This window comes from Equus przewalskii, chromosome 16, assembly GCF_037783145.1.
Source record: "Equus przewalskii isolate Varuska chromosome 16, EquPr2, whole genome shotgun sequence".
Lineage (NCBI taxonomy): Eukaryota > Metazoa > Chordata > Mammalia > Perissodactyla > Equidae > Equus > Equus przewalskii.
This window is the reverse complement of record NC_091846.1, coordinates 7572848-7599879: the sequence shown is the minus strand read 5'-3', so window position 1 is coordinate 7599879 and position 27032 is coordinate 7572848. Positions and strand designations below refer to the sequence as shown.

The window sequence follows — 27032 nt, the reverse complement described above, 5'->3', positions numbered from 1 at the left end:
ATCAGCTTCTTTTCAAAGGATGGGGTCTCGGTCATGACCCTTTGGCCTAGTTAGTCCAAGTGAGGCCCGGGCTGGGAATCTTCTACAGAGTTGGGACAAAATCTGTGGCTGCTGGTAGATTGTCACAGGCGCTATTGTCACCTGCTTCTCACAGACCACAGGGCAAACGTGAGTGATTTATTAATGCTAATGAGGCTGCTCTCTCACTGAATTTCAATTCAGATGGAAGCAAATGCGTAGCTAGTATGACTTTTGGAAATATGTTTGCATTTCTAGTACTAGAAGGAGATAGCAACAACTTCTTTCTTTATTTTTAAATTCCGACCCCTCCTTTTTTTTGATTTTATCTTCCACCGTATTTTTGTTTGAGTATACATGAAACACAGTAGGGTGAGAAATTTAATCTACGTGATCATTTGGTCAACTAAGTCACCCCATGGTGTTCATGGGGGGCCTGCTGTGGACACCCTTCCAGGCACCCAGGACACAGAAACAAGCAAGACACACTGTGTCCGGGTTCATGGAATAAGTCCGGCTGAGATGTGATATGCAGGTAAATAAATACAATTAGCAAGTGATTTCAGATAGAGATAGGCATATTCAGGAAGAAAATAATACATAACAGTGTTTGAGAGACAACTGAGAGTGGGGCAGAATCACTCCTTAGAAACGGCATGCTGTTTAGCGAGCATTTATTAAATACATACTGTACTCAGAGTTTGAGATACAGAGAGAGAGTGAAACACACCATTTGGTCCTCGAAGGCAGCACCCACAGATGGGAAATCAAACCCCAAGTGCGCTGACTCATGCTCTGCCTTTGAGTTATCAGGGACGACCTCCCTGGGGTAATGCTGACATTAAAACGTTGATGACACCAAAAGTCTATCTGGCTTGAACGCTGAGAGTGGAATACGGCCCCTACTGGCTTTGATAACGGGAACAGATTGGTTGGAAACGTTTACAATGCAGAGATCTTGCTCCCCGGATTAGAACCGTAAGCCTGTGTTTGTCCATTACACAGATAGTCTGGGTCTGCTTCTCCCAGAGGCCTTTTTACACGTGCCAAGCTGGTGTTGCATAAAGAGCAAGCTTGTGCATTCAGCAAATATAACCTGGTGAGCAGAGCGACGTTACTCATTCACCGATAGGGGAGCCAGCGTCCTGCAGCCTCTGGCTGAACACGGCAATGGACATGGAGAAGGTCAACTCTATGGACTTCGGGGAGTTTGTGGATGTGTTCGGGAACGTCGTGGAGAGATGTCCTCTGATTGCAGCTGCCGTTTGGTCCCAGCGCCCGTTCTCTGACTTGGAAGATTTAGAGAAGCACTTTTTTGCGTTTATTGATGCTCTTCCACAGTCAGGTAAGGCTGCAGTATTAGACACCGAGATTCTCCACAGAGGGGTTTCAAATATGCTTATCAAAATATTTTTAGACATTTTAGACTACTTGCTTATACTTGATATATTTATTTAGTTATTTTTATGGTAAGGTGTAGTAAGTTTCCTCAGACTTAGTACTCAAGAGTCAAGCACTTACATGGTGTTAAGCCAAAGGTGGAATGAAAGAACGTGTGTTGGCTCAGGTCAAGTGGCTGTTAAATATTAAAGCCATGAGGTCACGAGGAAAAAGGAACAGGCGCTGTTCTCCTCGGGCCTCCCAGCAGCTCAGAGGCCAAAGGTCAGGCTGAGGGCCCACCCTCTCTCCACTGAGTGTGTTCACTTTGGGAACGTCCTATATGCAAGACAGGAGACAGCTCAATATCAGAATATCTCAGGAGCCCAGGGGAAAGGAGAAATGGCTGATATTTTTACCAGAAGGAGCTAGTTTGGACCGGACTGCTAAGGAAAGGGGACTCACCCAGATCAGCAACTCCCTGGGGGAGTTCGAGGGAAAATACGAAAATCTGAAGGAATTCTTCTGGAGAAAAGGAAAGAAATTGTTGATTTCCCATGGTTAGAGAGGGAAAAGGAGGCCCTTCTGGGTGCGGGGTGGGAGAGGCGGACGTGGAGGTTTGGGCTGACCCCAAGTGACTCAGCATGACACACAGGCTCTCTGGGATGCAGCTGCCAAGCGTTAGCAGTGGAAGCTGCCTCCTGGGCTGTCCTGACACTCTCCAGAGACGCCTGGACGCCTGGACGGAGCTGAAGGGGCGCAGGGGCAAGGCAGGGCTGCCTTCACAGAGGGCCTTCTAAGGGGTCTGGGGTGGGGAGGGAGGACGGCTGCTCTCTTCTCTTCCATAGTGAGGCCAACAAATAAAGTCCTGCTCTCAGTCCAGGGCTTTCACACTGGATGGTCTCTGACTGTCAGATGAGCGTCTCCCAAATAAGGAGCTCATGTTAGGCTCATCAAGGAAGAGGGGAAGACAGTGTTATAAAAGCAAATGGACAGAAACGTCTGGGCCACATTGATGCTCACTCACTCCAAAGCCAAACTCAGCTCCACCACTGGGCTCCGGCACAGGGGCAACTGGCGACCCCGAGCCTTCTGACTGATGACTCACGGGAACAGTTGGCCCCGCTCCACGGGTGAGGTGACTCAGGCTTGTCGGCCCAAAGCCTGCAGAGCAAGCTGGAAAGAGCAAGGGGCCCTGGAGCCCACGGTAGGATTGTCTGACAGGAAAACAGAGGAGGCTGAATGAAAGCCTGCTAGGCCAGAGGGGAAATGACTTTTCCAGGGTGTGAATGCCTTCTGAATGACATTGTTCTATGTCATTAAGGAAGAAAATCCCAGGATCTGTTTCAATACCCAAAGTGGTGGTGGGGCTGCGGAGGGAAGGCACTGAGAGAAAGCTGTGATAGCGTGAAGAATTTAACTCTAGCATTCATTGGTTTATCCAGTTATTCAACAAACATTATTTGGGGTTTACTCTGTGCCAGGAACTTAGATAATACAATAAAAATGTCCCTATTTCTGTCTTCTTTCCCACCAGCAGTCACTCCAACCAGTTTGACCAGAAGTTCTAGTTAAGGTTAGTTAAGACCTAGTTCAGGTTAAATCTAATCACAGTCCTGAGCAAAGTGGGATTTGGGGCAGGTCTGGCATACACTCCCTCACTCCCCAGGCTTGTATTTGATCCCCCTCCAGACTCAGTGGAACTTCTGTCTTCTGGCCAGTGTCAGAATCCTATATCACTCAGGGAATAGAATATTGGCACTTAAGAAGGGTTTGCTGAATGAATGAATGAAATTGTTCCTAAGATGACTTTAAAAGATGACGGATCTTGATATTACCCCTTCCCCACACATTTTAACTGCAGTGACTTTCATGGCAGGTCAGTGGGACAAGATGACTGGAGAGAATTCAGGCCACCTGGACAGTGGTTTGCTTCTGCACTAGGCACACTTCTTTGGAGGGACCCCCACCCCCCCGCTGGTGGAGCCTGCTTCTTAGCCCTGTGCCAGTATCTGCGTTTCTCTTAGACAGACGGCTGGGAGCAGAGCCTCAATGGTGATGTTAGCAGTAGGAAAAACAATAACACTAGCTAAAATGTATTTAACCCTTACTACTGGTGCGTTTGAGGACATTTCTAAACACTTTGCATTTGTTAACTCATTTACATTTACTCCTCATCACAATCCTATAAAACAAGCATTGTCATTATTATCCCCTTTTTACAGATGAGAAAACTGAGGCACAAAGAGATTAAGTAACCTGATCAAGGGCACACAGCTAGAAAATGGCAGAACCAGTATTCAAACCCTAATAGTCAACCCAACAGCTTTTGAAGGATTTTCCAGAGAATTAGAAGCAAAGTGTAGAAACAGTTTCTAGGCATTTCATCTATTCATTCACTAATTTATTCAATTAACATTAATTCTTGATGTCCCAGATCCCATGTTTGGTAGTTTAAACAATCAAATAAAATGGGGTTTACTGTATAGTCTAGCTTTAATCCTTGGATAGTAAAGAACAAACTGGGTGTAACGGGGCCTTTGAATCCTAAAACTAAAAAGTTCCCAAAACTTAAAGAGATGTTCAGGATATGACGATCTACCTGGTCAAGGATTTGTTTTAGACGATCTAAGAAAACCCTACACCATTACCAGAAAACTGAAAATCCTGTTTCTGGAGTAAGCCCAGGTCCACGATCCACTTAGATTACGCTATGATGACTACTGGTCAGTAGGTGGCAGTCCTGGATTAACATTCAGCTCCAGCACTACTTGGCAAAGTGCCCTTTCAAGACAATCAGTTCCTGGTTACCAGGCAAGCGGGATGGTGCTAGTAAAGGGAAGAAGGTTGAAACACACCCACCACACACACACACACACAAATGCACACACCACAAACACACACACACACACAAACGTACACCCCACACACATACACTCACACCACACACATACATTACATACACATACTCCACACATGCATCACACACAGAGCCAACAAGAAGACGGTTCAGCACTGATTTGTGTTAAAAATCAAAGAGCAAAAAAACTGTAATAGAGTTAATTGTGCATCCCTTTGTGGCATTTCATGATAGCAATAATGCCATAATTCATTATTTAATATTTATTTCAGAACATAGTTGTTGAATAAATGAAAGAGTTACATACTAATAATTCCCTTAAATGCAGGCTATAATGTATTTAGTTGAGGCTATTACAATGTGTTCAGTCAAAAAATATATGGCATTCCTTCCCGAGAGTGACGTGTTGGTCAGTAAATACCTATCAAGTGCCCGCTGTGCCCCAGGAACTGTCCCCAGTACTAGGGACAGAGCAGGGAACAAGACAAGTGCCTGCCTTCCGTAAGTTTACATTCTAGTGAAGGGAGACAGGATCAACTGAAATAAATAAGATAACTTCAGATGTTAGAAGTAATAGAATAAAATATGTAATATTGTAGAAAATATGTAATAAAGGCGGTCTTTCTTAGGAAGTGACATTTGAGTTTAAAACCAAAGAGGAGAAGGCAGTAGTCAAAGATCTAGAAGGCCGCTCTAAGAAAAGGAGCCAGAGACTGGACATTTTAGGGGCACAGACAGACCCAGGCAATCAGAGAATAGTGAAGAGTGGAGGGAGATGAGAAAAGAGAGGTCGGGGAGGGGGCTGGCTGTGGTGGTAACAGTGGGAGGTGATGGTCATTTGGACGAGGGTGGGAGCAGGAGAGGTGGGGAGATGTGGCTGGATTCTTAGAATAGATTTTAGAGTTAGAGCTAACAGGGTTTTTTTTTTTTTAAAGATTCTATTTTTTCCTTTTTCTCCCCAAAGCCCCCCAGTACATAGTTGTATATTCTTCTCCGTGGGTCCTTCTAGTTGTGGCACGTGGGACGCCGCCCCAGTGTGGCCCGATGAGCAGTGCCATGTCCGCGCCCAGGATTCGAACCAATGAAACACTGGGCCGCCTGCAGCGGAGCCCGAGAACCCAACCACTCGGCCACAGGGCCGGCTCCTAACCGGGTTTTTGTGATGGATTTGTTGGGGGAAGGCAGGTCAGAAACAAAGAGAAATTAAGGATAACTCCTAAGCTTGTAGTCTGAGCAACTGCGTGGGTGGTGGGGTTGTTTTCTACAATGAGGAAGACTTTGGAATTGAGCGGACTGGAAGGAGAACAAGAGCTTGTTAAGTCCGGGATGCCTAATCATCATCCAAATGAAAATATTGAGTGTTCACTTGTTTCTTCATATCACAGGAACTCAGTGGAAAGCTGTGGGCTAGATGAGATCAGGGTTTCATCAAAGAATTGATGGCATTTAAAGCCATGGGACTAGATGAGAACACTTGGGGCATCAGTGTAAATACAGAAGGGAAGAGATGTGAGTCCTGAGTCCTGGGGTACTTCACTGTTGGTGATCTGGCAGAGCAGGAACCAGTGATAAAAGCAGGCAAGTGATGGTAATCTTCCATGAAGGAGAGAGGGCCAACCACATGACATGTTCCCAAGAGATTGAGAGAGGAGGCCTGATAACTGGGCTTAGGCAAGATGTCCATCATCTGTGACCTTGAGGAGCACAGATTGGTTGGCGGGTGGGGCTGAACGCTTGATAGAGTGAACCTGGAATGGAAGGTGAGGAAGCGGAGAGACCAGGTAGACAACTTCTTTGAGGAGCTTTCCTGTAAGGAGGAGCAAAGACAAGCAAAGAGGCTAGAGGACAACTGGAATCAGGGGAGGGTGTGAATTTTGTTTAAGGGAGTGAGTGATTCTAAGGCACGTTTGTGGGTTGATGAGGATAAGGCAGTGGTGGGGGAAAGAAATCAATGATTGAAATTGTGGTTTTTGAGACGGAAAAGATGGGCTGGCTTCCAGAATACAAGTGGAGAGGTTGGTCTTCAACAGAAGGGACAGGTGATCCATTGTACCGGGAGCACACTAGTTGGCAGACATGTAGGGACACTGGCGGACTCTATTGGGATTCTAGGCCAATCGTCTGCTCTTCAGAGGCCACCATTGCCTGCCTTGTTCTTCTCCTGTTGAAACAACCAGTGCTGGCTCTGTGCCAGGAGCTCTTCTAGGTGCAAAATGCGCGACTTCTGGTGGCAGCAAACAACGTCCACACTTCCATCTCTAGATGGGACGTGACAATGGCACAGGCAGCAAGTCTAAGGTTTTAGGAACGACAGAAGAACAGGCAGCTTTGAAATGGCCCTGCGAACCACAGGACATTCGACTGACCTGGCCAGGGCTTGGGCATTCCAGGTGGGAGGACCTGCAGGACTGGAGGTGAGGAGGGTGGGAAGTCCCCAGGCAGTCTCCAGCCTCCTGTGGGGGTTTAAGGCCAGGCTGGGAGTACCTTGTGGAGGAAGCATTGGATGGGGAATTGGGGCTTTGCTGCAGCCAGTGGGTCCGTGCCATCCTGGGCAGTACTTAAGGAGCCAAAGGTTTGGGGCAGTAAAGATGGAGTCTTTGGCTGGACGGGATCGGGTTCTGTTTCTTCCCCCTATCCGACTCCCCACACCTTTTTCTTTTTATCTGCAGCTGAGGTGTATGTGTGTGTATTTAAATTCCAGTTCCTCTTATTTAGTTTCTTTTCTTCTTCTCTTTGCTCTGTCCTTTCCTCGGCTTCCCTTCTCTCCTCTCACCCCTCACCTCCCCGCACACAGCGGAAAACACAGGCTCAGTCCTAGGCAAACATTAACCCCAGGCGATGTTTTCAAGAGGGGAGACAAACCCAGGGGAGCGAGAAGCGAGGTGCAAGGGGGAGGACAGAGGCAGGTCGGCGCGCGTGGGACCTGCCGGGCCGCCTCCACTCCGTGCTCCGTGGGGCGAGGGGAGTCCGGTGGGGGCGGCAAGGGGACAGACCCTACTCCCGCGCCCGGGCCTCCCCCCAGTAACTACTTCCCTGGGAACTCGAGCTGGGCCTCTAGAGAGTCAGGAATAGAAAAGGAAGCCGAGAGAGAGGGAATCCTGTGGGAAGACGGCGTCTTGGCCCCCCTCGCCTTGAGGCTGCTTTGAAAATCTGAATATGCAAAGTAGGGGGCGCGGGCGGTCGTGCCGGGTCCGGCCCGTAGGGCCTTCCAGGACTCGCGGTTTCCCCATTCGCCCGCCGAGGTCGTTCGCGGTCCCAGGCTGGGTGGGTGCAGGGTAGATTCGGGCGCCGCTCCGGGTCAGGACCGGCAAGAGGCCGCCCAGCACAGCCAACCCCCCGGCCGAGGGTTGAGGTCTCCCCAGGTCGGGAATTTCACACCCACCACCTGCATTTTCACACCGCCCAAACGGGGCTGGACGCATGAAGCGGGAAAGAGCCACCTGTTGTTTGCAGTGCCCGAGGGACAGGGCCCGTGAGGGATTTTAAAACAGTGGTGCTGCAGAGATCGGATTATTGGTGACATGTCTCGTTTTAAACTCTCTTTAGCTTTGTAGGGGCAGCCAGTGCGCTGAAGACGCCTGCGACTTGGAGTCCAGGATCCAGGCTCAGGCCCTTGGCTACTGGCTAAGTGACCTTGGGCAGGTCACCCGACCCTTTCAGAGCCTCCACTGAATCCTCTCTTAAATGCAGATCTTTCCCCAGTCCTCCCCTCTTCTGAGGACACTGGTCTATGCCTTAGCTGGAACAATCCCAATCATCCTTTAGTTGGGCAGAAACTGTAAGGTTTGAGTAAGGGGAGGCTTATACCGTAATTAAAAGGGGGTTAAATTATCCCCTTTTCCAGTAGAGCCCAATGCCTACTCCCAGTGCAGGAGTCAGACGCTTCCAGCCGCGTCTCAGTCCAGTTACCCAGCATCTACTAGGATTAATAATAAAGGCTGTTCACTGAAGGCTCGCTGGCATTAGGTGCTGTGTTTTAGGTAGGTGCATTGTCTTTAATCCTCACAACTACTCAGCAAGTTAGGTGTCATTATGCTCCTTGTGTGGATTACGGCCCCCTGTTTACCATATCTGAGATCTTGCCCAGCCCTGAGGATCCTAATTCCCTCTTTAGCGAGCTAAGTAAAGTGATTGGCGATGTCTCAGGGAAAACCTGGATCAGGGTATTTACAATCCCAGGTATCATCCCAGGGGTTTCCAATTTTAGGCCGAGGAGATTATGAGAAGCTGTCTTCAAAGAAAACGTTCTTCTCTGCGGTCTCTTTGGGATCTGCAGGTGGAGGAGGGAAATGAGCCTCACACAGGGTGGGTGGTGAGCGGGCGCTGTTTTCCTAAACGGAAGAAAGCCACATTCGTTCGAAGGGCTGTGGAATTCCTGCTGAAGAGAGGGCTTCTTTGCAGGTAATCATCTGGAAGGCTCTTTGGTTGCCTGATTCCAGGAGCCCAGAACTCACACTTAGGGTCGCAAAATTCTGGGCATTTATTTGTCAGCCCCATGTCATCCCTATGGACTCTCCTGGCTCTTCTCCTTTGGAACAGAACGAAACCCATTCCTCGGCTTTTGCAGGAAGTCTTCAGGCCCTCGCGTCCGGCCCTCTCCGACATCAAAGCCCCTCTGAGAGCAAAGGACTTTGAAAAGATACGAAACCCTCGGACTCCTTATCGCGTCCCAGCTCCCTCCTGAGCAAGTCGTAAATTCCGAGCCTCAGAGACCTCTCCCCTCCGCTCTTCTTGCCCCAAGGTCTCAAAGGACAAACTTGTCACTTCCCGTCCCGCCCCTGGGTCCTGGCCGAAGCAGGGACCGAGGGGCGCAAGGTTCGGGATGTGTACGAGAGGCGGGTGCAATGAGCCCCCCAGCGCCTCCTCGACCGACACCCTTTGTTGCCCCTCGTCACCTCCTGGGGCCCCTGCTTCCCTCTGGAAGCCCTCTTCGGGGCAGGGCAGGAGGCCGGGCTCGGCCTGCACGCAGCCCTCTGTGCCCTCTCCGCGGAGCTCAGCAGGCGCGGTGACGCGCTCCCGCCGTGTCTGTGCTTCTTCGCAGGCCAAGAGGGCATCCTGCGCTGCCACCCGGACCTGGCGGGCCGCGAGCTGCAGCGGGGCACGCTCACCGCCGAGTCGCAGCGGGAGCAGAGCAGCGCGGGCCTGACGAGCCTGAGCGCGGACGAGCGGCTCCGGCTGGCCGAGCTCAACGCGCAGTACCGCGCGCGCTTCGGCTTCCCCTTCGTGCTGGCGGCCCGCCTCAGCGACCGCGCGGCCGTGCCGCGAGAGCTAGCGCGCAGGCTGCACTGCCCGCCCGCGCAGGAGCTGCGCACCGCCCTGGCCGAGGTGAAGAAGATCGGCCACTTGCGTCTCGCGGACCTCCTCGGCGTGGACCCTGCCGGGCCGCAGCGGCCGCGCGAGCCCGGGGCGCCGGACGCTCGTCGGGACGCGCGGGGGCCGCAGCCCGGCGCTGTGCGCCCTGGGCTGGAGGCTGTCGCAAGCCTGGAACGGCGTCCACACACGCGCGTAAAGGAAGGGGAGAATTGAGGCAATCATACGAATAACGAACCCTTTTGTCCACACACCCACACGCTCACGCTTTGCCAAAATATTTGTATAGTTTCACGCTTTGCCCCCGATTTATCCAGCTCACTGCTTCAATTCTTCACTCTCTTTGCGGCCCGTTGACACCACCAGCCTTTGTGGATTCCAAAGCGCTTATCCAGCCCTTGTTGCCTCCCCACCCTCTCTGCTAAGCCCGAGCTGCAAAGCAAAACGGACGGAAAAGGGATCTTTTACTCCACGGTTTGGCTATTTGTTTTCCTTCTCCCACCTCATTTGCTGCACCCGACATCTCCACGGGGGCGGAAGCGGCTTTCTCCCCCTGGGGCTCCTCCAGGAGCCGAATGAGGAAAGCAAAGCGCTGGTCTCGGTCCGCGGCCCCCGGGAAGGCCGTGTGGGGGACGGTGGGCAGGAGGGAGCCCCGCGATGGGCCAGCGTGGGGAAGCGCCCCCGGGGGGCGGGCACAGTCGCTGCTACGGGCGCTCCTAAGAGGAGGGGTGGGAGTGGGGGCGTCTCCGAGTTGGATGGGCCTGAAGGTCAGGGGCGGGCTGCCTTCCGTCTCTTCCGGATGTCGGCCCGTGAGAGTTGGCTCATCAGAACCTCAGGCTGCCCCGGGAAACCCAACGGTTATATATATATGACAAAAAAAATAGTTGAACAATACTCACTGAGTAGCGCTGGGTATTGTGGCCCCTGGGATGAAAATGGACCCCCACAGCGCTGTTAAAGAGATAATGAAAGGAATATCTGTTACCGTAGAAATCTTCCCGGCCAGAGTAGGCCGGCTCTGGGCAGCTCGTCAACCCTGAGGCTCCAGAGCCCCAGCGGACTGGGCAGCGCCCTGCCCTGGTGGCCAGAATGCCCACTCATACAGGAAAAACCCACCACATTCTCTTTCAGCCACATACGCTGGAAAGTCTAATGGTCCCTCACAGACATGAATTAGGCTTCTGTTGGCAGAGGAGAAACAAGCCATACTTGTCTCTTCAACACAGAGTAAGAAGAGAAGGCAGAGCTAGCCCTTTCGAAGACAAGAACCTCCATGAGTGTCCAACCCGGGTGGCGTTAGCAGCAGGAACGGCAGCAAGAAAACCTTTCCATAAAAGTCGTATTGTCGCCCCTTGGTTGGGGGCTGAATTCCACAAAAAGAAACCACCATGGTAGCACCAGGAATTTTAATCAAGGAACCTCGCTCCCCTTTCCCAGCTTACAGGTGGTCCATGCTATGAAGAAGGCCAGAAGCTGGGAGGCAGGGAGGTGGGGGAGGGTGCCAGGAAGGTGAGCTGTGGCTACTAGAGTCCCTGTAGACCCCTGCCAGGGCCGCCTCAGCCTGGGCCTGGGCCTGGGCCTGGGCCCGGGCCTGGGCCAGACAACTTCTCTGGGTGTAGGAGCACCAGGTGCACACCACAAAGGGAGCTCAATGACTCAGTTTCTGTATTCTGGGCCCCCTTGGGCCTGGAGCTAGACGCCTGTCTCCCTTTGGTCAGGGTAACTGGGGGGCTTTCCTGACACACAAGAAACCTGAAGCTTGGTAAAGAGGGTGTTCTCAGGCTGAGCCTGAGACTCAGACTAATGCACCGCATTCAAGGCACCCTGTCCATCCCTGGGGTGAGCCCAGCTCTTAGATAGATGGGCCACAAATGCAGGGTCTGGGCTCTTTATGTAAATGTGCTCAGCCTAAGATCGGTAGGAATCCCCAGGGCGAAGATTCCCGGCGGTAATTTTAGGAGTGTAGATGTGATCAGGACCTCTCAAGCACGATCTGAATGTCTCCAATTACACAGTTACATTTCAACGGTTCAAAGCGTGTGGGGGAAATGGTTTATTTCTGCAGGAGACGGTACGGGTCGGGGAAGACGCTAGATCCGCCCCTTCAAAGGAGCTGGGGGCTGAAGTGAGAGCAAGAGCGGGTAGCCCAGCGCCTCTTCCAAAGACGCCTGAGCAATTGCAGCCTTGATGGCGGGCACGGGACGTCGGCGCCAGATTGGGAAGGGCCCTGGCAAAAGCTGCTGGGTCTTGCTTTCTTCTTCGGTAGGAGCAAAGAAGCAGAGGCCGTTCCTCGCGCGGGCGGGTCCCCTGTGGCTGCCGAGGTTCGGCAGGGCAGATTTCTCCGGCCACATCTTGACTCAAACAGCGACACGCCCTGGGCTTCTGCCAGCCTCCGCCTGTTTTCTCGTTTCTGCGCTCCGGTGCGCACGATGCGGGAGACAAACCCCGATAGCAGGGACCGTGGCCGCCGACTTGGACCCCATCGTGCGCACCAGCCCCGGCGGCAAGGTGGCCCGAAGCGCGCCCAGCGAGTGTCGGGACGTGCAGAAACGGTCCCCGCAGGTTCCAGGGTGAATAATTAATACTTTACTTACTAATTCGTTAAAAAAGCACGATGGCAACGCTAAGAAGAGTTGGAGAACGTATAGCTGATTTCAGTTTCCGTAACCCTTCGACCTCTTCATGCACACTCCCGAGGTGGTGGGCTGCTTAGCCGAATTTCGCTTCCCCTTAAAACATCCAAGCCCAGCCTAGCGAGTGCTGTGAGCAAAAGGACCCGAGAGGGTTCCCGCTAGGAATTCACGAACCGGATCCGAGCTTGGCATTTACCTATGTAACCGGGAAACTGAACGGGGGCCTTCTTTTACTTAACCCAGAAAGGTAGGCTTTTTGGTCTGTGCGTCCAAAAGATGTCTATGGACACTGATACGGGAAGAAGGGAAGGGGAAAGAGACAACACGATTTCTTTGAATAATCTTTATTCATCTTAAATTTGACACATTTTCAGAGATCCGCCACAGCATACCTGCGGTTCCAACTCAAAAACAGAGAAGAGCTCTTTTCAGAAAGTATTTACTGCAGGACAAAAGTAGATGAAATTATGGAAAATTCACCATTCAATAAACTCATAAACTGCAGTTAGCACATGCTTGTGAAAGGGAGAAATAGGATGTGAGAACTAGTCAGCACCGTGGCCCAGCAGAGCCTGACTGTTCCGGTACTATTTGGCGTGTAGCGTGGGGGTGGGGAGTCTGGATTCCAGGAATCATGCTAGTGGGTTTCGAGTGGCAGAGGCACTGTTTCCAGGGTGGCACCAGCAGCCTTAGTAATGATTAACATCTGTACAGACTGCTACGGGTTGCAAAGAATGCACCTGTAGTAGCTCATTTAATTTTAGTAACTGGAACAGCTATCTGTGTGACCTTGGGAAAGTCGCCCAACCTCTCAGGGCCTCAGATTTCTCCTTCGTAAAATGGAAATGCTACAGGGACAACTAAGTCCCCTGTCTCCCCTCTGGGGAGATGAGCTTCCTAGTGGCCCAGTGACTCAAGGAGAGCTGACCCTTTATCTGAGCACCTTCACTCAGCCACATAAAGCCTATTGTGTAGGGCTTCCTAGGAACACATTTTCATATGATAAAGGTCACTTTGGGCACGAGACATTGGTGAGTGAAAAAATGGTAACTGAGGGTCCTCCACATCAAAGCTGTTGCTGGTCTAAGAGCCTGGTTCTCCCCAGCATGAGGGGTTTTCCTTTGGGATGAGACCCCAAGTCCCTCCCTCCTCGGGCTTTAAATCATTCTCTGTGCTCACCCATCACACAGAATTAGAGTGCGTTATACAATACCCACACAATGTCCGCGGACTCTAATTTCAGAAGAAAGGAAGAAAATGGGCAATCACCATTTATTTCCATAACTTTCACTCAGTGAGCAAAGCCAGATTTCTGCACCCAAATATCACCCCCTGTCCTGAGGCTCTTTATTTTCCTAGGTCTCCTGGCTTTGAGAATAGATTTCAGATGGAAGAGCAGGGAAAAAATGTATTCCTTGCCTTGGATCAGAAAGCATGGTGGTCCCTCTGTGAGAGGAGCAAGGCGGCTGTCTTCCCCACATTCCTGCCCCCTGGTCCCCAAGTGATAAAACTCTGGTCCACCAGTGACTTCCTACAAACGCAGGAGCTTTTCCTCAGGTAGAGAGGACCAGACACTCAGTTTGCTTGGGAGGAAACATTCTTGACCCCATTGGGCAGGGACACGTCTGCTCCAGTGAAGGAAGCCTGGGCAGCTTGGCCCCTCACTGCTGTGCAGGCTGAACACGTTGGGCTCCATTGTGGCCTGATGGGGCTAAGCAGGCCATGGACTCAGGGAGGCCCCACAGAAAGGACACTGCGATTGATTTCCTTCCCAGAGATGTTAGCTGAGTGGGCTGTGGCAGTGCAGAGTGGGTTTCTCGGGGTCAAACCACCCATTATTGAGCCGTCCTTTGTGTAGGGGGATTGGCAATTGAGTGCAGTGGCTGAAGAACTCCCCAAACTCCAAATTAAGTAGAGATCGAGTCGTTTTTCCACAGCGCTGCAGGTCGCCAAGCCGAACAATTTTATCAGACAACATTCTCTTCCTTCTCACTCTTTCCTAATTATCCTGGGGACTCAGGTCAGTGCAGGGTGGGGGTTTCCTGTGCAGGGGAGGAGAGGGAGTCTGGAAGGGCTGCACTATTTGGATCATTTCCTTGATCCAAAAGAAAGTAGACTTTCACGCTAAGGTGGATAGAGATGGCCTGCCCTATCTGGGTTACAAGCGTCACAGGCTCCCCAGTTTCCGGGAGCCACAAATATGGGGGAAAGCAGGGTTCCCCAAGCTGCAGCAAACACCCAGGACCTTTGAGCAGGGAGGGAGCCCTGTCAATGATCTGTGGATTCAAGGAGTGTCTACCTAGAGGAGCAGCCCGCCCCTTCCGGAGTCTCCTGCTTTCCATCCCCCCTCTGTGCCCCTGCCCTTGCTACCAGCTGGGATCCTGGAAGATGAGACCCCCCTCCGAGGAATGTGGTATGGCCTCTACACTGTCAGTAACAAAGAGGCGTCCCTTTTATAAGTGAGTCGAGTCATGGCTATCCCTGTAGTCTTCCTGACACTTTATTTACCTGAGTCTCTTTCCTCCTACCACCTCTGGCCCTTAAAGCCTACTCGAGCACTGGCTCCGTGGGGTCACAGCCCCAGCCCAACCCAAGCCCCAAGCTTCCCGAACAAGTTTGCCTTCTCCAGAGTGATTTGCTGAAGGCTTCTCTAGCAGAGCAGCCGGTTAAGGGCCTGAGGTACTGGCTGGAAGAGAGCCTTGAGCTGCGGAGGTGGGGACAGCCATCCGAGGTGGTTCTTGGCTCAGGCCAAAAGGCTCTAAGAAAGCTGTTAAGCACCTTGGGTCTAGGAATGAGAAAGCTCTGCTTGAGGTCCTGACGCATGTGGCATCTGCATCCTTCCAGGGCTGCATACCTGCACCCAGACGCTGAGGAGCCGCCACCACCCAGAGCAGGCCTCCAGAGGGCAGACCCCCGACAGAGACCTGCCAGGGGGTAAGCCATCAGGATGAGAAGACACCCAGACTCCCTTCCCATCAGCCACCTTCCACTCTCTCTGACTGCTCTCACCACTCTGCCCCTCCAGGGACCCAGATGGGCCCTCTCTTGGCTGAGAGGGAAACCCGGATGTGAGGGGACACTTCTGCTCTGAGGAGCTTGTTCAAGGACATCATTATTGGCTCCTTTCCCCTCACCAAAAAGCCCAGACCCCAGGACCATAGGCGGGCCATGCCACTACCAGTGGGCCCATTTTTTCATGAAGGAAACCGATTGGTTTTCACCATGATTTCCTATCTGCAGCCCTCACACCCCAAGTGAGCCTCAGGCTTCCCTGTGGTAGGGTCAGCTCTGGACCTGGCGTGACCCCTGGGGCCAGAGCAACCCTGGCCGCTCCCAAAGCATTTGGGCGGGCAGGCCAGAGCCCTTTCTCCGGGGCAGAGCACAGAGACACAGCTGGAAAACCGGGACAATTAGGCAGCGGCCAGCGGCCGGGCCATAAAAACGCAGGAAGCGGCCACCGCAGGGCGGAGGGGATGGCTGTCCCCAATAAAGTGATTGTTCCAAAGAATGCCCACATTCCGAAGACACAGGCTTGAGCCTGGGCCTAGGCTTCCAGAGCTTGGGGGTTGGGAGGGGGTTGGGGGGACGGAAAGAGGGATTGTGTCTCCAGGAAGAGGAGGAAGATGTTTGCTAGATCAAAAGTCCCAAGTGCCCACTACTTAACCTCCCACATTCCCGCCCCATCAGGACTGCAGACCCCTTTCCCTCCCCTGGTGATTTGAGTTCTGTAATGGGGTTTACAATTTATTTCCTATTTTATTTCTGGAGAGGTCCGATGGCACTTAGCTGGCTGGCCCAGGCCTGGGGGGGCCACATGGAGGACCTGCTCTGATATTCCATCTCTTGAGTGCTCAGCTTGCTGCCCCAGACCCAGCCCCAATTTTAACCTTCTTCCTTAGGAAACACAAGGCCAGGAGGGCCCGGCAAACAGGAGGTCCTGCAGTTTTGATCCTGCTCTGGCTTGGCCTCTCTGCACCATACAGCTTGGTGGGTCTCATCTGTAAAATGGAGAGGATGACAACATCAGCTTTGTTCCCGATCAAGGGAGATAAAGGACACTGGAAAGAGCTCCAGGGATGACAAGATGAAGTGACAAATACCAGAGAGTGCTTGACAATGAGAACCGACAAGTGCAGATCTGGCGGCAAGCACCCGCTGATTCGGGAGCGCTCAAAGCCACCCAGTCAGGCTGCCCGGCCCGCCGGCCCCGGCCCCTGGGATCCTCAGATCCTAGTCTGGCAGCGCCTCTGGGCTGGGGAGAAGGCAGGCGGCAACCGGGGCCGTCTCCCTGAGGGCGCTGAACAGAGATGGACACCGGCAGAAGCCGAATCTGGTTGCCCTGTGCTCCTGTTGCAGCAGTTCCTGAAACAGGCCTGCGCTTCCAACCCCAGGCCCTGTGGACACAGTGTTTCAAAAACCACGGAGGATACTTTCTCAACCCTTCCCCACTGGGCGATTTTCAGAAGCCATCATTAGCAATGGCCCATGGTTCCCCCATCATCCCCTGGAGATGAAAAACAATTTTCTTGGAAGGACGTTTTACTTTGTAAAGGAGAAAGTATTAAGACATATAAATACCTAGGTACCTATTAGGAGAAAGTCTAGGCCCTCTCTTCCTTGATTTTTAACCATATACTTAAGTATACTAAACATATAAGTGTACACCCTGGATTTTCACAACACACAGTGACCAGTACCCTGCTCAAGAAACGCTACCCGCGCTCTACCTCTCCCCTCCTGCTCCCTTCCGTCTCTGCCCTCCTAACTACCTTGACTTCTGCCACTGTCCCTTGGTTTGTAGTTTACTTTTGAGTCTTGAATGTAAATGCTCAAAGCAATTGCATTAATTTAACCTAAATCTCAAACGTGAGATGAACTCGGAGATGCAGCTTGAAGCTGGGGTCACAATTTATCTCGTGCGGAGAACCAGTGGCTTCCCTGGGGAAGAAAAGAAAGGACTGGGTGACTGTTGTTTGGGGCGCGCGGTCGTTCTGGCCAGGCGCGCAGAGCGGGAAGGAACTGGCCCATCTCTTCTGGCTCCGCTCGTCACCTCGGGTGGGTCAGAAACGTTGTCATCAAAGCAATGGCTTCCCTTTGCTTTTCCCTTTGGGATGGAAAGAGCTTCGTGACTGCCCACCCCTCTTCCCCGCAAATGCATAGACACAACTCCTCAGTCTCCAAGACAGATTCCCACCAAGATAGCTCTTTCGCCCTCTCTTTTGCAAGTCTCTTGATTTCATTCTTTGAACCTATGATTGGAGGTTAAAGTGCACCAGGTTGGAAGGAGGAAGCTCTTGACAATAAAGGTTTGAATATTTAGTTGGGATAGAGTCGTCCTCTCCAAGCTCCCCCCCCCTTATCTTTTAAAATGCAAATCGTGTTTCAGGGGGTTGCGCGCAGGGTGCGCGCTGCGCCTCGACGTCTCCAGCCATTGGTGTCTGTGTCATTACTAATAAAGTCTTGTAAACACTCGTTAATCACGTAAGGCCGCCAGCCTGGGGCTCTGCACGCCAGCCTGTGGCGGGTCTTCCCCGCCTCTGCAGCCTAGTGGGAAGGAGGTGGGAGGAAAGAAGGAAGAAAGGGAGGGAGGGAGGGAGGAGGCAGGCCAGAGGGAGGAACCGCCTCAGAGGCAGAAGCGCCGCGAGGAGCCAGCCGAGCACCGCGGGCTGGGGCGCAGCCACCGCTGCTCCTCACGCCCCCTCGCCTCTTCCCCTTCGCTCCCCCGGGCAGCCTCCAGCGTCCGTCCCCAGGCAGCATGGTGAGGTTTGCTGTCGGGCCCTCGCCACCATGTACGTGAGCTACCTCCTAGACAAGGACGTGAGCATGTACCCCAGCTCCGTGCGCCACTCTGGCAGCCTCAACCTGGCCCCGCAGAACTTCGTCAGTCCTCCGCAGTACCCGGACTACGGCGGCTATCATGTGGCGGCTGCGGCGGCCGCGGCCGCGAACTTGGACAGCGCGCAGTCCCCGGGGCCGTCCTGGCCCGCCGCCTACGGCGCCCCGCTCCGCGAGGACTGGAACGGCTACGCGCCGGGGGGTGCAGCGGCCAACGCCGTGGCGCACGGCCTCAACGGGGGCTCTCCGGCCGCCGCCATGGGCTACAGCAGCCCCGCCGACTACCACCCGCACCACCACCCGCACCACCACCCGCACCACCCGGCCGCCGCGCCTTCCTGTGCCTCGGGGTTGCTGCAGACGCTCAACCCTGGCCCTCCAGGGCCCGCCGCCACCGCCGCCGCCGAGCAGCTGTCCCCCGGCGGCCAGCGGCGGAACCTGTGCGAGTGGATGCGGAAGCCCGCGCAGCCGTCCCTCGGAAGCCAAGGTAAGCGGCGGCCGCGCCCCGCAGGAGGGCGCCCTGGGAAGGCGCGGACGGCCGGGCCGCTGGGCAGGCTGTGTGGCCAGCGCGTCCTGGGCCGTCCGGGCTGTCCCGGAGCTCCGCGCCCGGAGGGGCGGGGCGGGAAGACCAGTTCAGGGGGCTCTGACCCTCGGGTCCCCTCTAGCTACTGCACCTGGGCTGGTGGGGGTCGGGACTGAATATTTTGCCTCCACCCGCGTTCAGTTTAGGGCAGAGTAGTCGCTTCCTCTTTCCAACAGCCCCTCATTCCTGCCGTCCGAACACTCGGGAGACTCCCGGGCATGTCGGTGTAGCTCGGCTGCACGCGAGCGGAATCGCATCCTCCTCGCTCGCTGCCGCGCGAGCTCGGTGCGCAGCTTCGAGCCGCCGGGAAGGGGGAGCCTCGAACTCCGCCGCCCCCGGCTCTAGACTATTTCTCTCCACGCCCTCCTTCCCCGTCTGAGCCACTCAAGAAGAGTGGTGGCCTGGGGGGCCAGGAAGGCGTCCAGGCGGCACGTGGGGCCAGGTTTGGCCATTCCGGCCAACTTCAGGGAGCGGAGCTACAGCAAGTAGGGAGACCGGGCAAAGCTGCTGTAGCTGCAAAGAAGGTGTTGGCCCCAGGAGGTAAGGGGAAGGGGGCGCGCCCCGGTCTTTGAACCTTTGATCTGCAAAGGGGCTATTACAATCGAAAGCTGGAGGGCTAGGGGCAAGAAGCCGTGGGAGTCCTCTCGTGTCTGCAGAGGGAGAAGGGAAGGAAACCTTGGTGGAGAGTCAGCCGCTGCTCCATACAGGGATCTTTTCTCCCAAAGCTTCCTTTCAAGGGTCTCGGGGTTGTGTGTGTACACGCGTGCATGTTCAAGAAGCTTGCTCAGGAGATGTCCCTACAAAGATCCTAGGTTTGCCGGACTTGGGGGGGGGGGGCTCATTGGTTCGGGGTCTGCCCCTTCTGGTGTCAGGATGTGTGTCAAGGTGGAAAGGAAATGCGAATAGGTGCCGTGGGGAGAGTCCTATTGGCGTCCCCTTTTTACTCCCTGAAGTCCTTTTCCCAGCTCTCTACACTTCCGCTTTTTTTTCTGCCCTCCTTGCTGGCCCAGCCCGGCCGGCATGCATGCAGGTTATGACCACTCTGCAGAGGTTTATAGCCAATTACAGCCGTATAAATCAAGAGCAGCCGTTAGGGGCTGTCTCTGGGCATCGGGTTTGTGCGTCACTGGGCACATGCCGGGGATCGTCCGGGTGGGAAATGCGGCCGCCTGGGGAGAAGGCCACAGGGCCAGCCTCGGAACCTCGGCTTGGTGGCTTCCCCAAGAGGAGGCGCCCTCGTCTGATCAGAGTGCGCTCCCAAAGAAGGCTTCCTTCTCCGGAGCCTCCTTGGGGCGCACCTGGCGGGGAGTGGGGCGGCCTAAGGGAGACCTTTGGCATGTCCCGGGAGAGTGACCGCGGTGCAGGAGCCCGGGTGGGGGTAGAGAAAGGGGAGCCTAGGAGCCCAGGCCGCGGGGTCAGCAGATGAGAGGACGCTGTGAAGTCCCGCGCGGAGGTGGCAAGGCCGCAGTCGGCGCCGGGCGCCCTTGTGATGTTAATGTGGGGAGGCCAGCGGCCCGCGGGCCCGGAGCCCGACTCCTCTGCGGAGCGTCATCTGTCAAGGGGCGAGGGGGGGTTGGTACTTGGCCCGGCCTGCTTTGATATACACCTTCCCAGCCCTGCCATTGTCTCTTTTAGGGCCCGGAAAGAGGGTGGTGACTTTCGCAGTCAATAATGAATTCTGACAAGTCCCTCTCATCTCTCCCCTCCTCCAGCCCCCTTCTTGGTTCCCAGGGGGTGCGGGGCGCCTCCGTGACCCTTGGAGCGTGGGCTGCAGTGCGCGCATGGGACCTGGTCACTGCGTGTCCCGGCGCATCCAGGATACGGGGCAGCACCCGAGAAACATCTGCTCCCTAGCACCCCAAGGCGAGTGTGGTTACAGGAGAGTTCGGCTCAGAGAACTCCTTTGCGCTGCTCCCCAGCCCTGGAGGTGTCCTGTGTGGTTCCAGCCTGGCTCCAGTGCCAGCCCCGCCTTATACGGGCTGCGTGACCTAGTCTGATTCTCAGTCTCCTCGTCTGTAAAGAGGGGCGACTTCCACGGGCAGCCTCGAGTGGGTCTGAGGGTTAACGCGTGTGCCGCGCCCACGCTTGGAGGCTCCGGGGACGCGTTGGCTCCCTGTCCTTTCTCAGGCGCGGGGTCGGGGCCGCTGCGCCCATTCAAATGCGCCTGCCGGCCGTGTTTATGTTAATGCGCCTGGCGGGGAGGGGGATGAAAGCCGGGGCCGCCATTTGCTCAGTAGTGGTAATTCAAACAGAATGCGGTTGTTATTAAGGCATTGAAAGGGCTTTTCTTTGATAAGATCGCCTTGTCCTGCATTGTTTGCGACTGTGTTCCCCTTTCAGCGGCTCGGGGGAGCTCCCTCTGATCCGGCCTGCATCTTCCCAGGGCGCTTTTGTTGTGGTTTGCAAAGGGTTTTACCTGAACAAAGTCGGCCTGCGGGGCATTAAACACCTCCAAGCAACTCCCAGACCCTTTAGATCTTCCTGTAGCACCGGGCACTGGGCAATTGAACCTGTTTTGGTGCGAGACCCTGACCTGGGGCCGCCCGGAGGGAACATCTCCTGGCCAGCACTCTGCCGAGGGACGGTGCCGGCGGAGACGCCAGGCTCGGCCTGCTCCGACTGCGTCGGCACTATTTGTCAAGGCCCTTCAGTAAAACAATCAATCCGAGGTTTAATATGTTGACTCAATCCAATGAGCGTAGATCACCGGTCAGGATAGCTCTGGCAGCGTTTGCCGCAGAAATGAACGGGGGGATTCAAAGGGAAAAAGTGCCAAATGCCAAACCAGGGTGGGCCCGGTGTACCGTGTCCCCAGTGGGAGAGGTTTGCTGCCTGCCAGACCCCAGCTGAGAATTCCACCAGATGGGCCCACCCTACCTGGGGGATGGTTCTGGTGACTTGAGGGAACCTGGCAGCTCCCGCACCCCCTTTTCCACTTCTAATAAAGCAACCAGAAAGTAACCCCCCTCCCAGGACGTGTACCCAGAGTCCCAGCTGTTTTCAGCGTGGGCTTCCCTCTCTGGTAGGCCTGAAAGTCTCTGTTTCCGGGACTCTGATCTGCCCCTCTGCCTTTGGGCCCCGCCGCTTCAGTGCTGTTTTGTTTTACCAAAAGGGTAGTTGGGCTCTGCTATCTTTTGTGTGTATGACGTTTTAATTTTCCTTAATTTTCCTTAATTTTTTAAAACCGCTTAACTCCAAGGTTAGTTTAGTTGTCCGGGATAGCCCCACACCCCCCCACCCCAGGACCCTCTGGGGGGTCTTGTCAGACAAGCAGGAACTGGCCAGCCCCGGCCCCCCAGGGCGGTGGAGGAAGAGAAATGGCCCCGGGGTTAGGGAGGTTTGTCATTACCCATGACTGATGGGCGGCCTCGCAGTGCTCAGCCCCAACTTCTCCTTCCTCCACAGTGAAAACCAGGACGAAAGACAAATACCGAGTTGTGTACACGGACCACCAGCGGCTGGAGCTGGAGAAGGAGTTTCACTACAGTCGGTACATCACCATCCGGAGGAAGGCTGAGCTGGCTGCTACGCTGGGGCTCTCCGAGAGGCAGGTGGGCACTGTCCTGCTCCCTCTGGGGCCCGGTCACCGTAGGGGGGAGTCCCGCCAGAGAGTTAGGAGCTGGGCCCGGGAACCCACCTCGTTCTGTGGGCAGAGCAAAGGAAAAGGATAGAGAGCGTTTTCCTTCTGAATGCTTTTTAAAAGCCTCCTTTCACCTCTGTCTCTTTTTGATGTTGAATATTTTTTTCTCTTTTGGGGGGGTCCGGGAGGTCCAAGAAAAAATTGAGTATTAGTTTAATCCAGAATTCCATTTGGGTCAATAAAGATTTAAAGATCTTTTCTCTTTGTGCCCAGCACTGTACCTGGGGAAAGAATTAACATAAGACCCCAATACCTGCCCATAAAAACTAGAGGGGTGAGGTTTGGCTTATGAACACTCTACATAGTTTAGGAAAAACAAACCCGATGCACAGCCAGGAAGCCCCACGTTAAGTCTCATTCTCAGCTTCAGGGTGAGGAGTATTACATTACACTTTAGCTTTGAGAGGCCAAAGGTTGCCATTCTGAAGCCCCTCCAGCACTGGCCTCCTCTTGCTCTGTGTGGAAAGGGCCTTACAGTTTCTGTTTCCTTGGTTCTGAGACTCTGAACTTTTCCAGTGAAGTTGTAGATAAAGGCTGCTTTGGAAAGAAATCTAGGGAACAAGGAGGGAGGAAGGCTCCCCTCTCATGAGGCTGAGTCTGGCTTGGGGGGGGGGGGGCGGGCTGCAGCGCTCGGCTGTGTCGAGGTATCCAGTGAAAGGCTGTGAGAAGGGTTGGGGGTCCTCTGTCTTTGGTTGCAGAGGGAGATAGTGGTGCTGGTGCTGAATGCTGTTCTTTTTTTCCCTGACTACTTCTGCATCACTTTCCATTTTTCTCCGCCTTCCCATTTCCAGGTTAAAATTTGGTTTCAGAACCGCAGAGCGAAGGAAAGGAAAATCAACAAGAAGAAGTTGCAGCAGCAGCAGCAACAGCAGCAGCCGCCGCAGCAGCCACAGCAGCCGCCGCCTGCACCACAGCCTGCCCAGCCACAGCCAGGTCCTCTGAGAAGTGTCCCGGAGCCCCTGAGTCCTGTGTCTTCCCTCCAAGGCTCGGTGCCTGGCTCTGTCCCTGGGGTTCTGGGGCCAACCGGGGGGGTGTTAAACCCCACTGTCACCCAGTGACCTACAGTGGCCTGCAGCAGCAGAGCAATTCCAGGCTGAGCCATGAGGAGCATGGACTCTGCTAGAATCTTCAGGAGAGACCCCTCCCTTCCCACCCACAAATGTACACCAACTTACCCAGCTCTCAGAGAAAAACTGGGGGCCAGGAGTAAAGACAAGTGGGGTTGGAGGCCTCAAGGAAGACATTCTCCCAGATTTTGACTTTTTCCGGTCTGACTCTTTCTGTCCCCGAGGAGAGGGTAAATGATGGGGGCTTCGTTTGGTACTGGCAGAAGCAATGCCTAGACTGGCTAAACAGACCAGGTTTCCAGCCCCCACCTCCCCAGCTCTTTGCCTCCAAACTCTGCAGGATGCATCTCTGGTGGGAGCTGAGCAGAGAGGCACTCCAGGTAACGCCAATGCTTGGAGCCAAGATGGCTACTGCCTGCTCACCATCCAAGGACCAGCTGGCCCCTCCTGCCTCAAGGGCAGGCAAGATTTAAACTGCAGAAGCCAGAGGCAGCTAAGATAGAAACCTGGACCTACCAAGGACTGCAGAACCCCCAGGTCTTTGTCTTTCTTCTCTTCCCTGCCCAGACCAGGAAAGGCTTGGCTGGTGTATGTGTGCTGTATGGTGTGAGGGGGTGGTTATTGGACTCCAGGCCTGACAAGGGGGCCCAGGACAGAGCCTTGTTTAGAAAGCCTGTCACCAGAGCTTCTCTGGGCTGAATGTATGTCAGTGCTATAAATGCCAGAGCCAACCTGGACTTCCTGTCCTTTTCACAATCTTGGGGCTGATGAAGAAGGGGAGTTGTTGTTGTTGTTGTTGCTGCTGTTTGGGTTGTTGGTCTGTGTAACATCCAAGCCAGCTTTTAAAAAGCCTCTGGCTCCACGGGGAGAGAAGTGATATGGTGAAGGGAAGTGGGGGGTATTTGAACACAGCTGAATTTTTTCTAAAAAGAAAAAGAGATAAACGAGCTTTCCAGATTTCAGATTCTGTATTTATTGTCTTCAGATTTTGTCTGGAATTATTATTTTTTTAAGGAATTAAGTATCTTCTCTACTTGCAAGCTAGAATTAGAAAAGTCAGGGAGGGGGTAGCGAAGGTTATCTGGACAACCTCATTTTACCCCAGAGCGGCAGAAGCCCGAGGGAGCAGCTTCTGAGACCTTCCCTGCCCCCAAGCCGGAGCCCAGCCTAGGATTGTGGAATGTATGGTTCTCCTGGGGGTGCCTTTGGGCGAAATGCACATCTGAATGGTCAGCTGCTTCCCAGCTGCCGGGAGTTATGGGGGGTGGAGGTGAGAGAGCCCCTCAGCATCTCCTCACATCCACACTGAGGAGATTTTAAGCATTCCCTTCAGCAGCGATGCCCTCCTCCCTAGGGATCCCCCACAATCCAGCGAGTTAAACATAAGCATTAAGTAAAAATATTTATTTTCTGTTTTCCCGAGGCCACAGTTCCACGAACATAGTCTTTCTGCAAATCGCTGGGCGTTTCCTTGAGCCCTTTGTGCCTCCACCCCTTCCTTGCCCTGTTCTGTGCCATTTCCTTGTCCCATCGTCTCCCGCCCACCTAGCCCCACATACAAGAATTCCTGGGCCAGTATAAGGACATCCTTTTGGTGACGGTGCTGTTGTCTGGCCGATCCGCTGGGGACCGGGCTGCTGCCCTTGAGGTTTTGGTTCTGGAAGCTGCCGATGTGGACACTGCCGTCGGGGCCCGAGGAAGAGGGCTTTGCCCTCCATTTCGGTCTCCCCACAAGCACCTTCGAGCCTAATCAGCGCCTCAACAGAAGGAGAAGGTGCCCCGAGGGCAGGGGAGGATGAGCAAGGCTTCGAGACATAACACCCCCTGCAGCAGCTCCCTGATTCCGCGGCCCTTGCGGGGGGCGCGTCCGGCTACGGATGGAGAAAGGGGCGCCGGACGGAGAGCGCCTGGCCCGCCCCTCGGGGGCATACGCGGCCCCCCGGAGGAAAGCCGCGTGGGGGTCTGCGGAGGCGCGGGTCCCGTTTCACGGTGGCTGTGGTCCCCTGTCCCCCAGGGCGTGGGTGCTGGGAGGGAGCGCGGGCCCCGCGCCCGGCCGAGCCCACCGCCCGCCCCCTAGCCGCCGCCGCGGTTGCTACGCGTTGCTGTGAAACGCCTGTCAATAAACCCTGTTTGGACAGTGGAGCGAGAGCACAAGGGTTGTTTGCTTAGTGGTTAGAGGTTCAAAAGTCGGCATTGTCCTGCTGCAAGCGATTACAAGTTCCTCCCCTTCCCGGGGCTCGGCCCCGCGCCCGCGCCCACGCCCGCCGCGGGCCCGCGCGCATCCGGGCGGAGGAGGGCGCCCGCCGCCCTCGGAAACGCACGGCCCGGGCTCCGAGCGCGAGCTGCGACCCCGGCTCCAGGCCGCGGCGACGGCGAGAAACGAGGGCCCTCGCCGGCCGCTGAGGCCGCCGCGCTGCCCGCGCCGAGACAGCACCCCTGGGGCAAGCCGGAGGGGACAGGGGGACCTGGCGCGCGTGGGCAGCACAGCCTCAGGAAGCTTGGGGTCGGCGCCGGGACGCCCGGGTTTATTTCTGACGGGATGACTTCGGGTCTCCGAGCGCCGGCCGGGCGGTGGGGTACCGTCGATGGGGTGGCCGCCGTCACACGGCCCTCCCAGCGCCCAGTCCTTGGCTCGGCCGCTAGGGGGCGCGCGCGCTCTGGGAAGAGCTGGGGCCCGCGCTCCGCTTTACCTCGGAGCCCACCCGGAAAGGGGCGCCGCCCTCGCCGGCTGGGACGGTGCAAGCTCCAGCGCCTGCTGGTCCGGCTGCTCCGAACTGGGGCAGGCCGAGGCTTCCCCACGAGCATCACCTGCCCGTTGAAACTCAGTCCAAACTAAGTTAGGCGCGGGAGACTCTGGGTCTGTTGAATGTTTAAGAAAAACCAATTTGGGGGAGGTAGCTACCATTCTCAAAAGGTCTTTTTGCACAAGATGTTTCTTCAAAAAAAATTACAGTAATGTGGGTACGATCTTAATATATGGAAAGACTGAGAACTTAGGATAAATACGGGGGCGGGGGGGGGGGGAATGTACCAGTATTGTGGAAGTCATGTCAAAAAAGGTATATATGGAGAAAAAACAGCCTGAGTCCTTTTTTACCCCCATAAACAATTCACGGCTTTAATGTGCTCATTCAATAAAGTTAACGAGATGGACTGCTAATGAAAGGAATGAAAGTTTCAATGAGTTTCACTTCTTTCTGATAATATCTAGTAAGAGGCCCTCATAGTCAAGAAAACTAATCTTAAGTAGAAATCCTAATGCATAAACAGCAATATTCTTGCTGTTGTTCACAACCACTCAGGAAAAGACAAGAGAAGGCAACAAGCAGAAATAAAGAAATCCCAGCTACAGAATCTTAAGAAGAGATTATCTGCTTTTTAGGGGCACTGTTTGCACCTTATTTTAGAGACAGGCTGCTATTTCCAGTTTAATGACCTTGGGAAGTTCACGACCACTGAGCCACCACTCCCTCATCCCTAATCTGGGGAGCAAGTGAGTAATGTAATCGAATGCAAGTTATAGCATACACTGATGATTAGACCCCAACAATGACATGAACTACTGCTTTTTCTTTTGGCAACAAAGATTGGCCCTGGGCTAACATCTGTTGCCAATCTTTCTCTTTTTGCTTGAGGAATATTGTCGCTGAGCGCCAATCTTCCTCCACTTTGTATGAGGGATGCTGCCATGGCGTGGTTTGATGAGCGG

General features: G+C 54.3%; 2 protein-coding genes across 3 annotated transcripts; both read left to right on the top strand.

The window, feature by feature from the left end:
- The first annotated feature begins 1140 nt into the window (after positions 1–1140).
- On the top strand, positions 1141–10038 carry URAD (ureidoimidazoline (2-oxo-4-hydroxy-4-carboxy-5-) decarboxylase). Its single transcript, XM_070578731.1, has 2 exons — positions 1141–1363; positions 9297–10038. The coding sequence occupies exons 1-2, from the start codon at positions 1189–1191 to the stop codon at positions 9779–9781; spliced, it is 660 nt and encodes a 219-aa protein (XP_070434832.1). The 5' UTR covers positions 1141–1188; the 3' UTR covers positions 9782–10038.
- A 7755-nt stretch (positions 10039–17793) lies between these two features.
- CDX2 (caudal type homeobox 2) lies at positions 17794–26444 on the top strand. Of its 2 annotated transcripts, none has more exons than XM_070578730.1 (3): positions 17794–18520; positions 22022–22163; positions 23048–26444. In XM_070578730.1, the coding sequence occupies exons 1-3, from the start codon at positions 17986–17988 to the stop codon at positions 23196–23198; spliced, it is 828 nt and encodes a 275-aa protein (XP_070434831.1). In that variant the 5' UTR covers positions 17794–17985; the 3' UTR covers positions 23199–26444. The 2 variants fall into 2 exon arrangements, with proteins under 2 accessions (XP_070434831.1, XP_070434830.1); XM_070578729.1 differs by having other exon boundaries at positions 17795–18520; positions 22022–22167; positions 23048–26436.
- Positions 26445–27032: the final 588 nt, after the last annotated feature.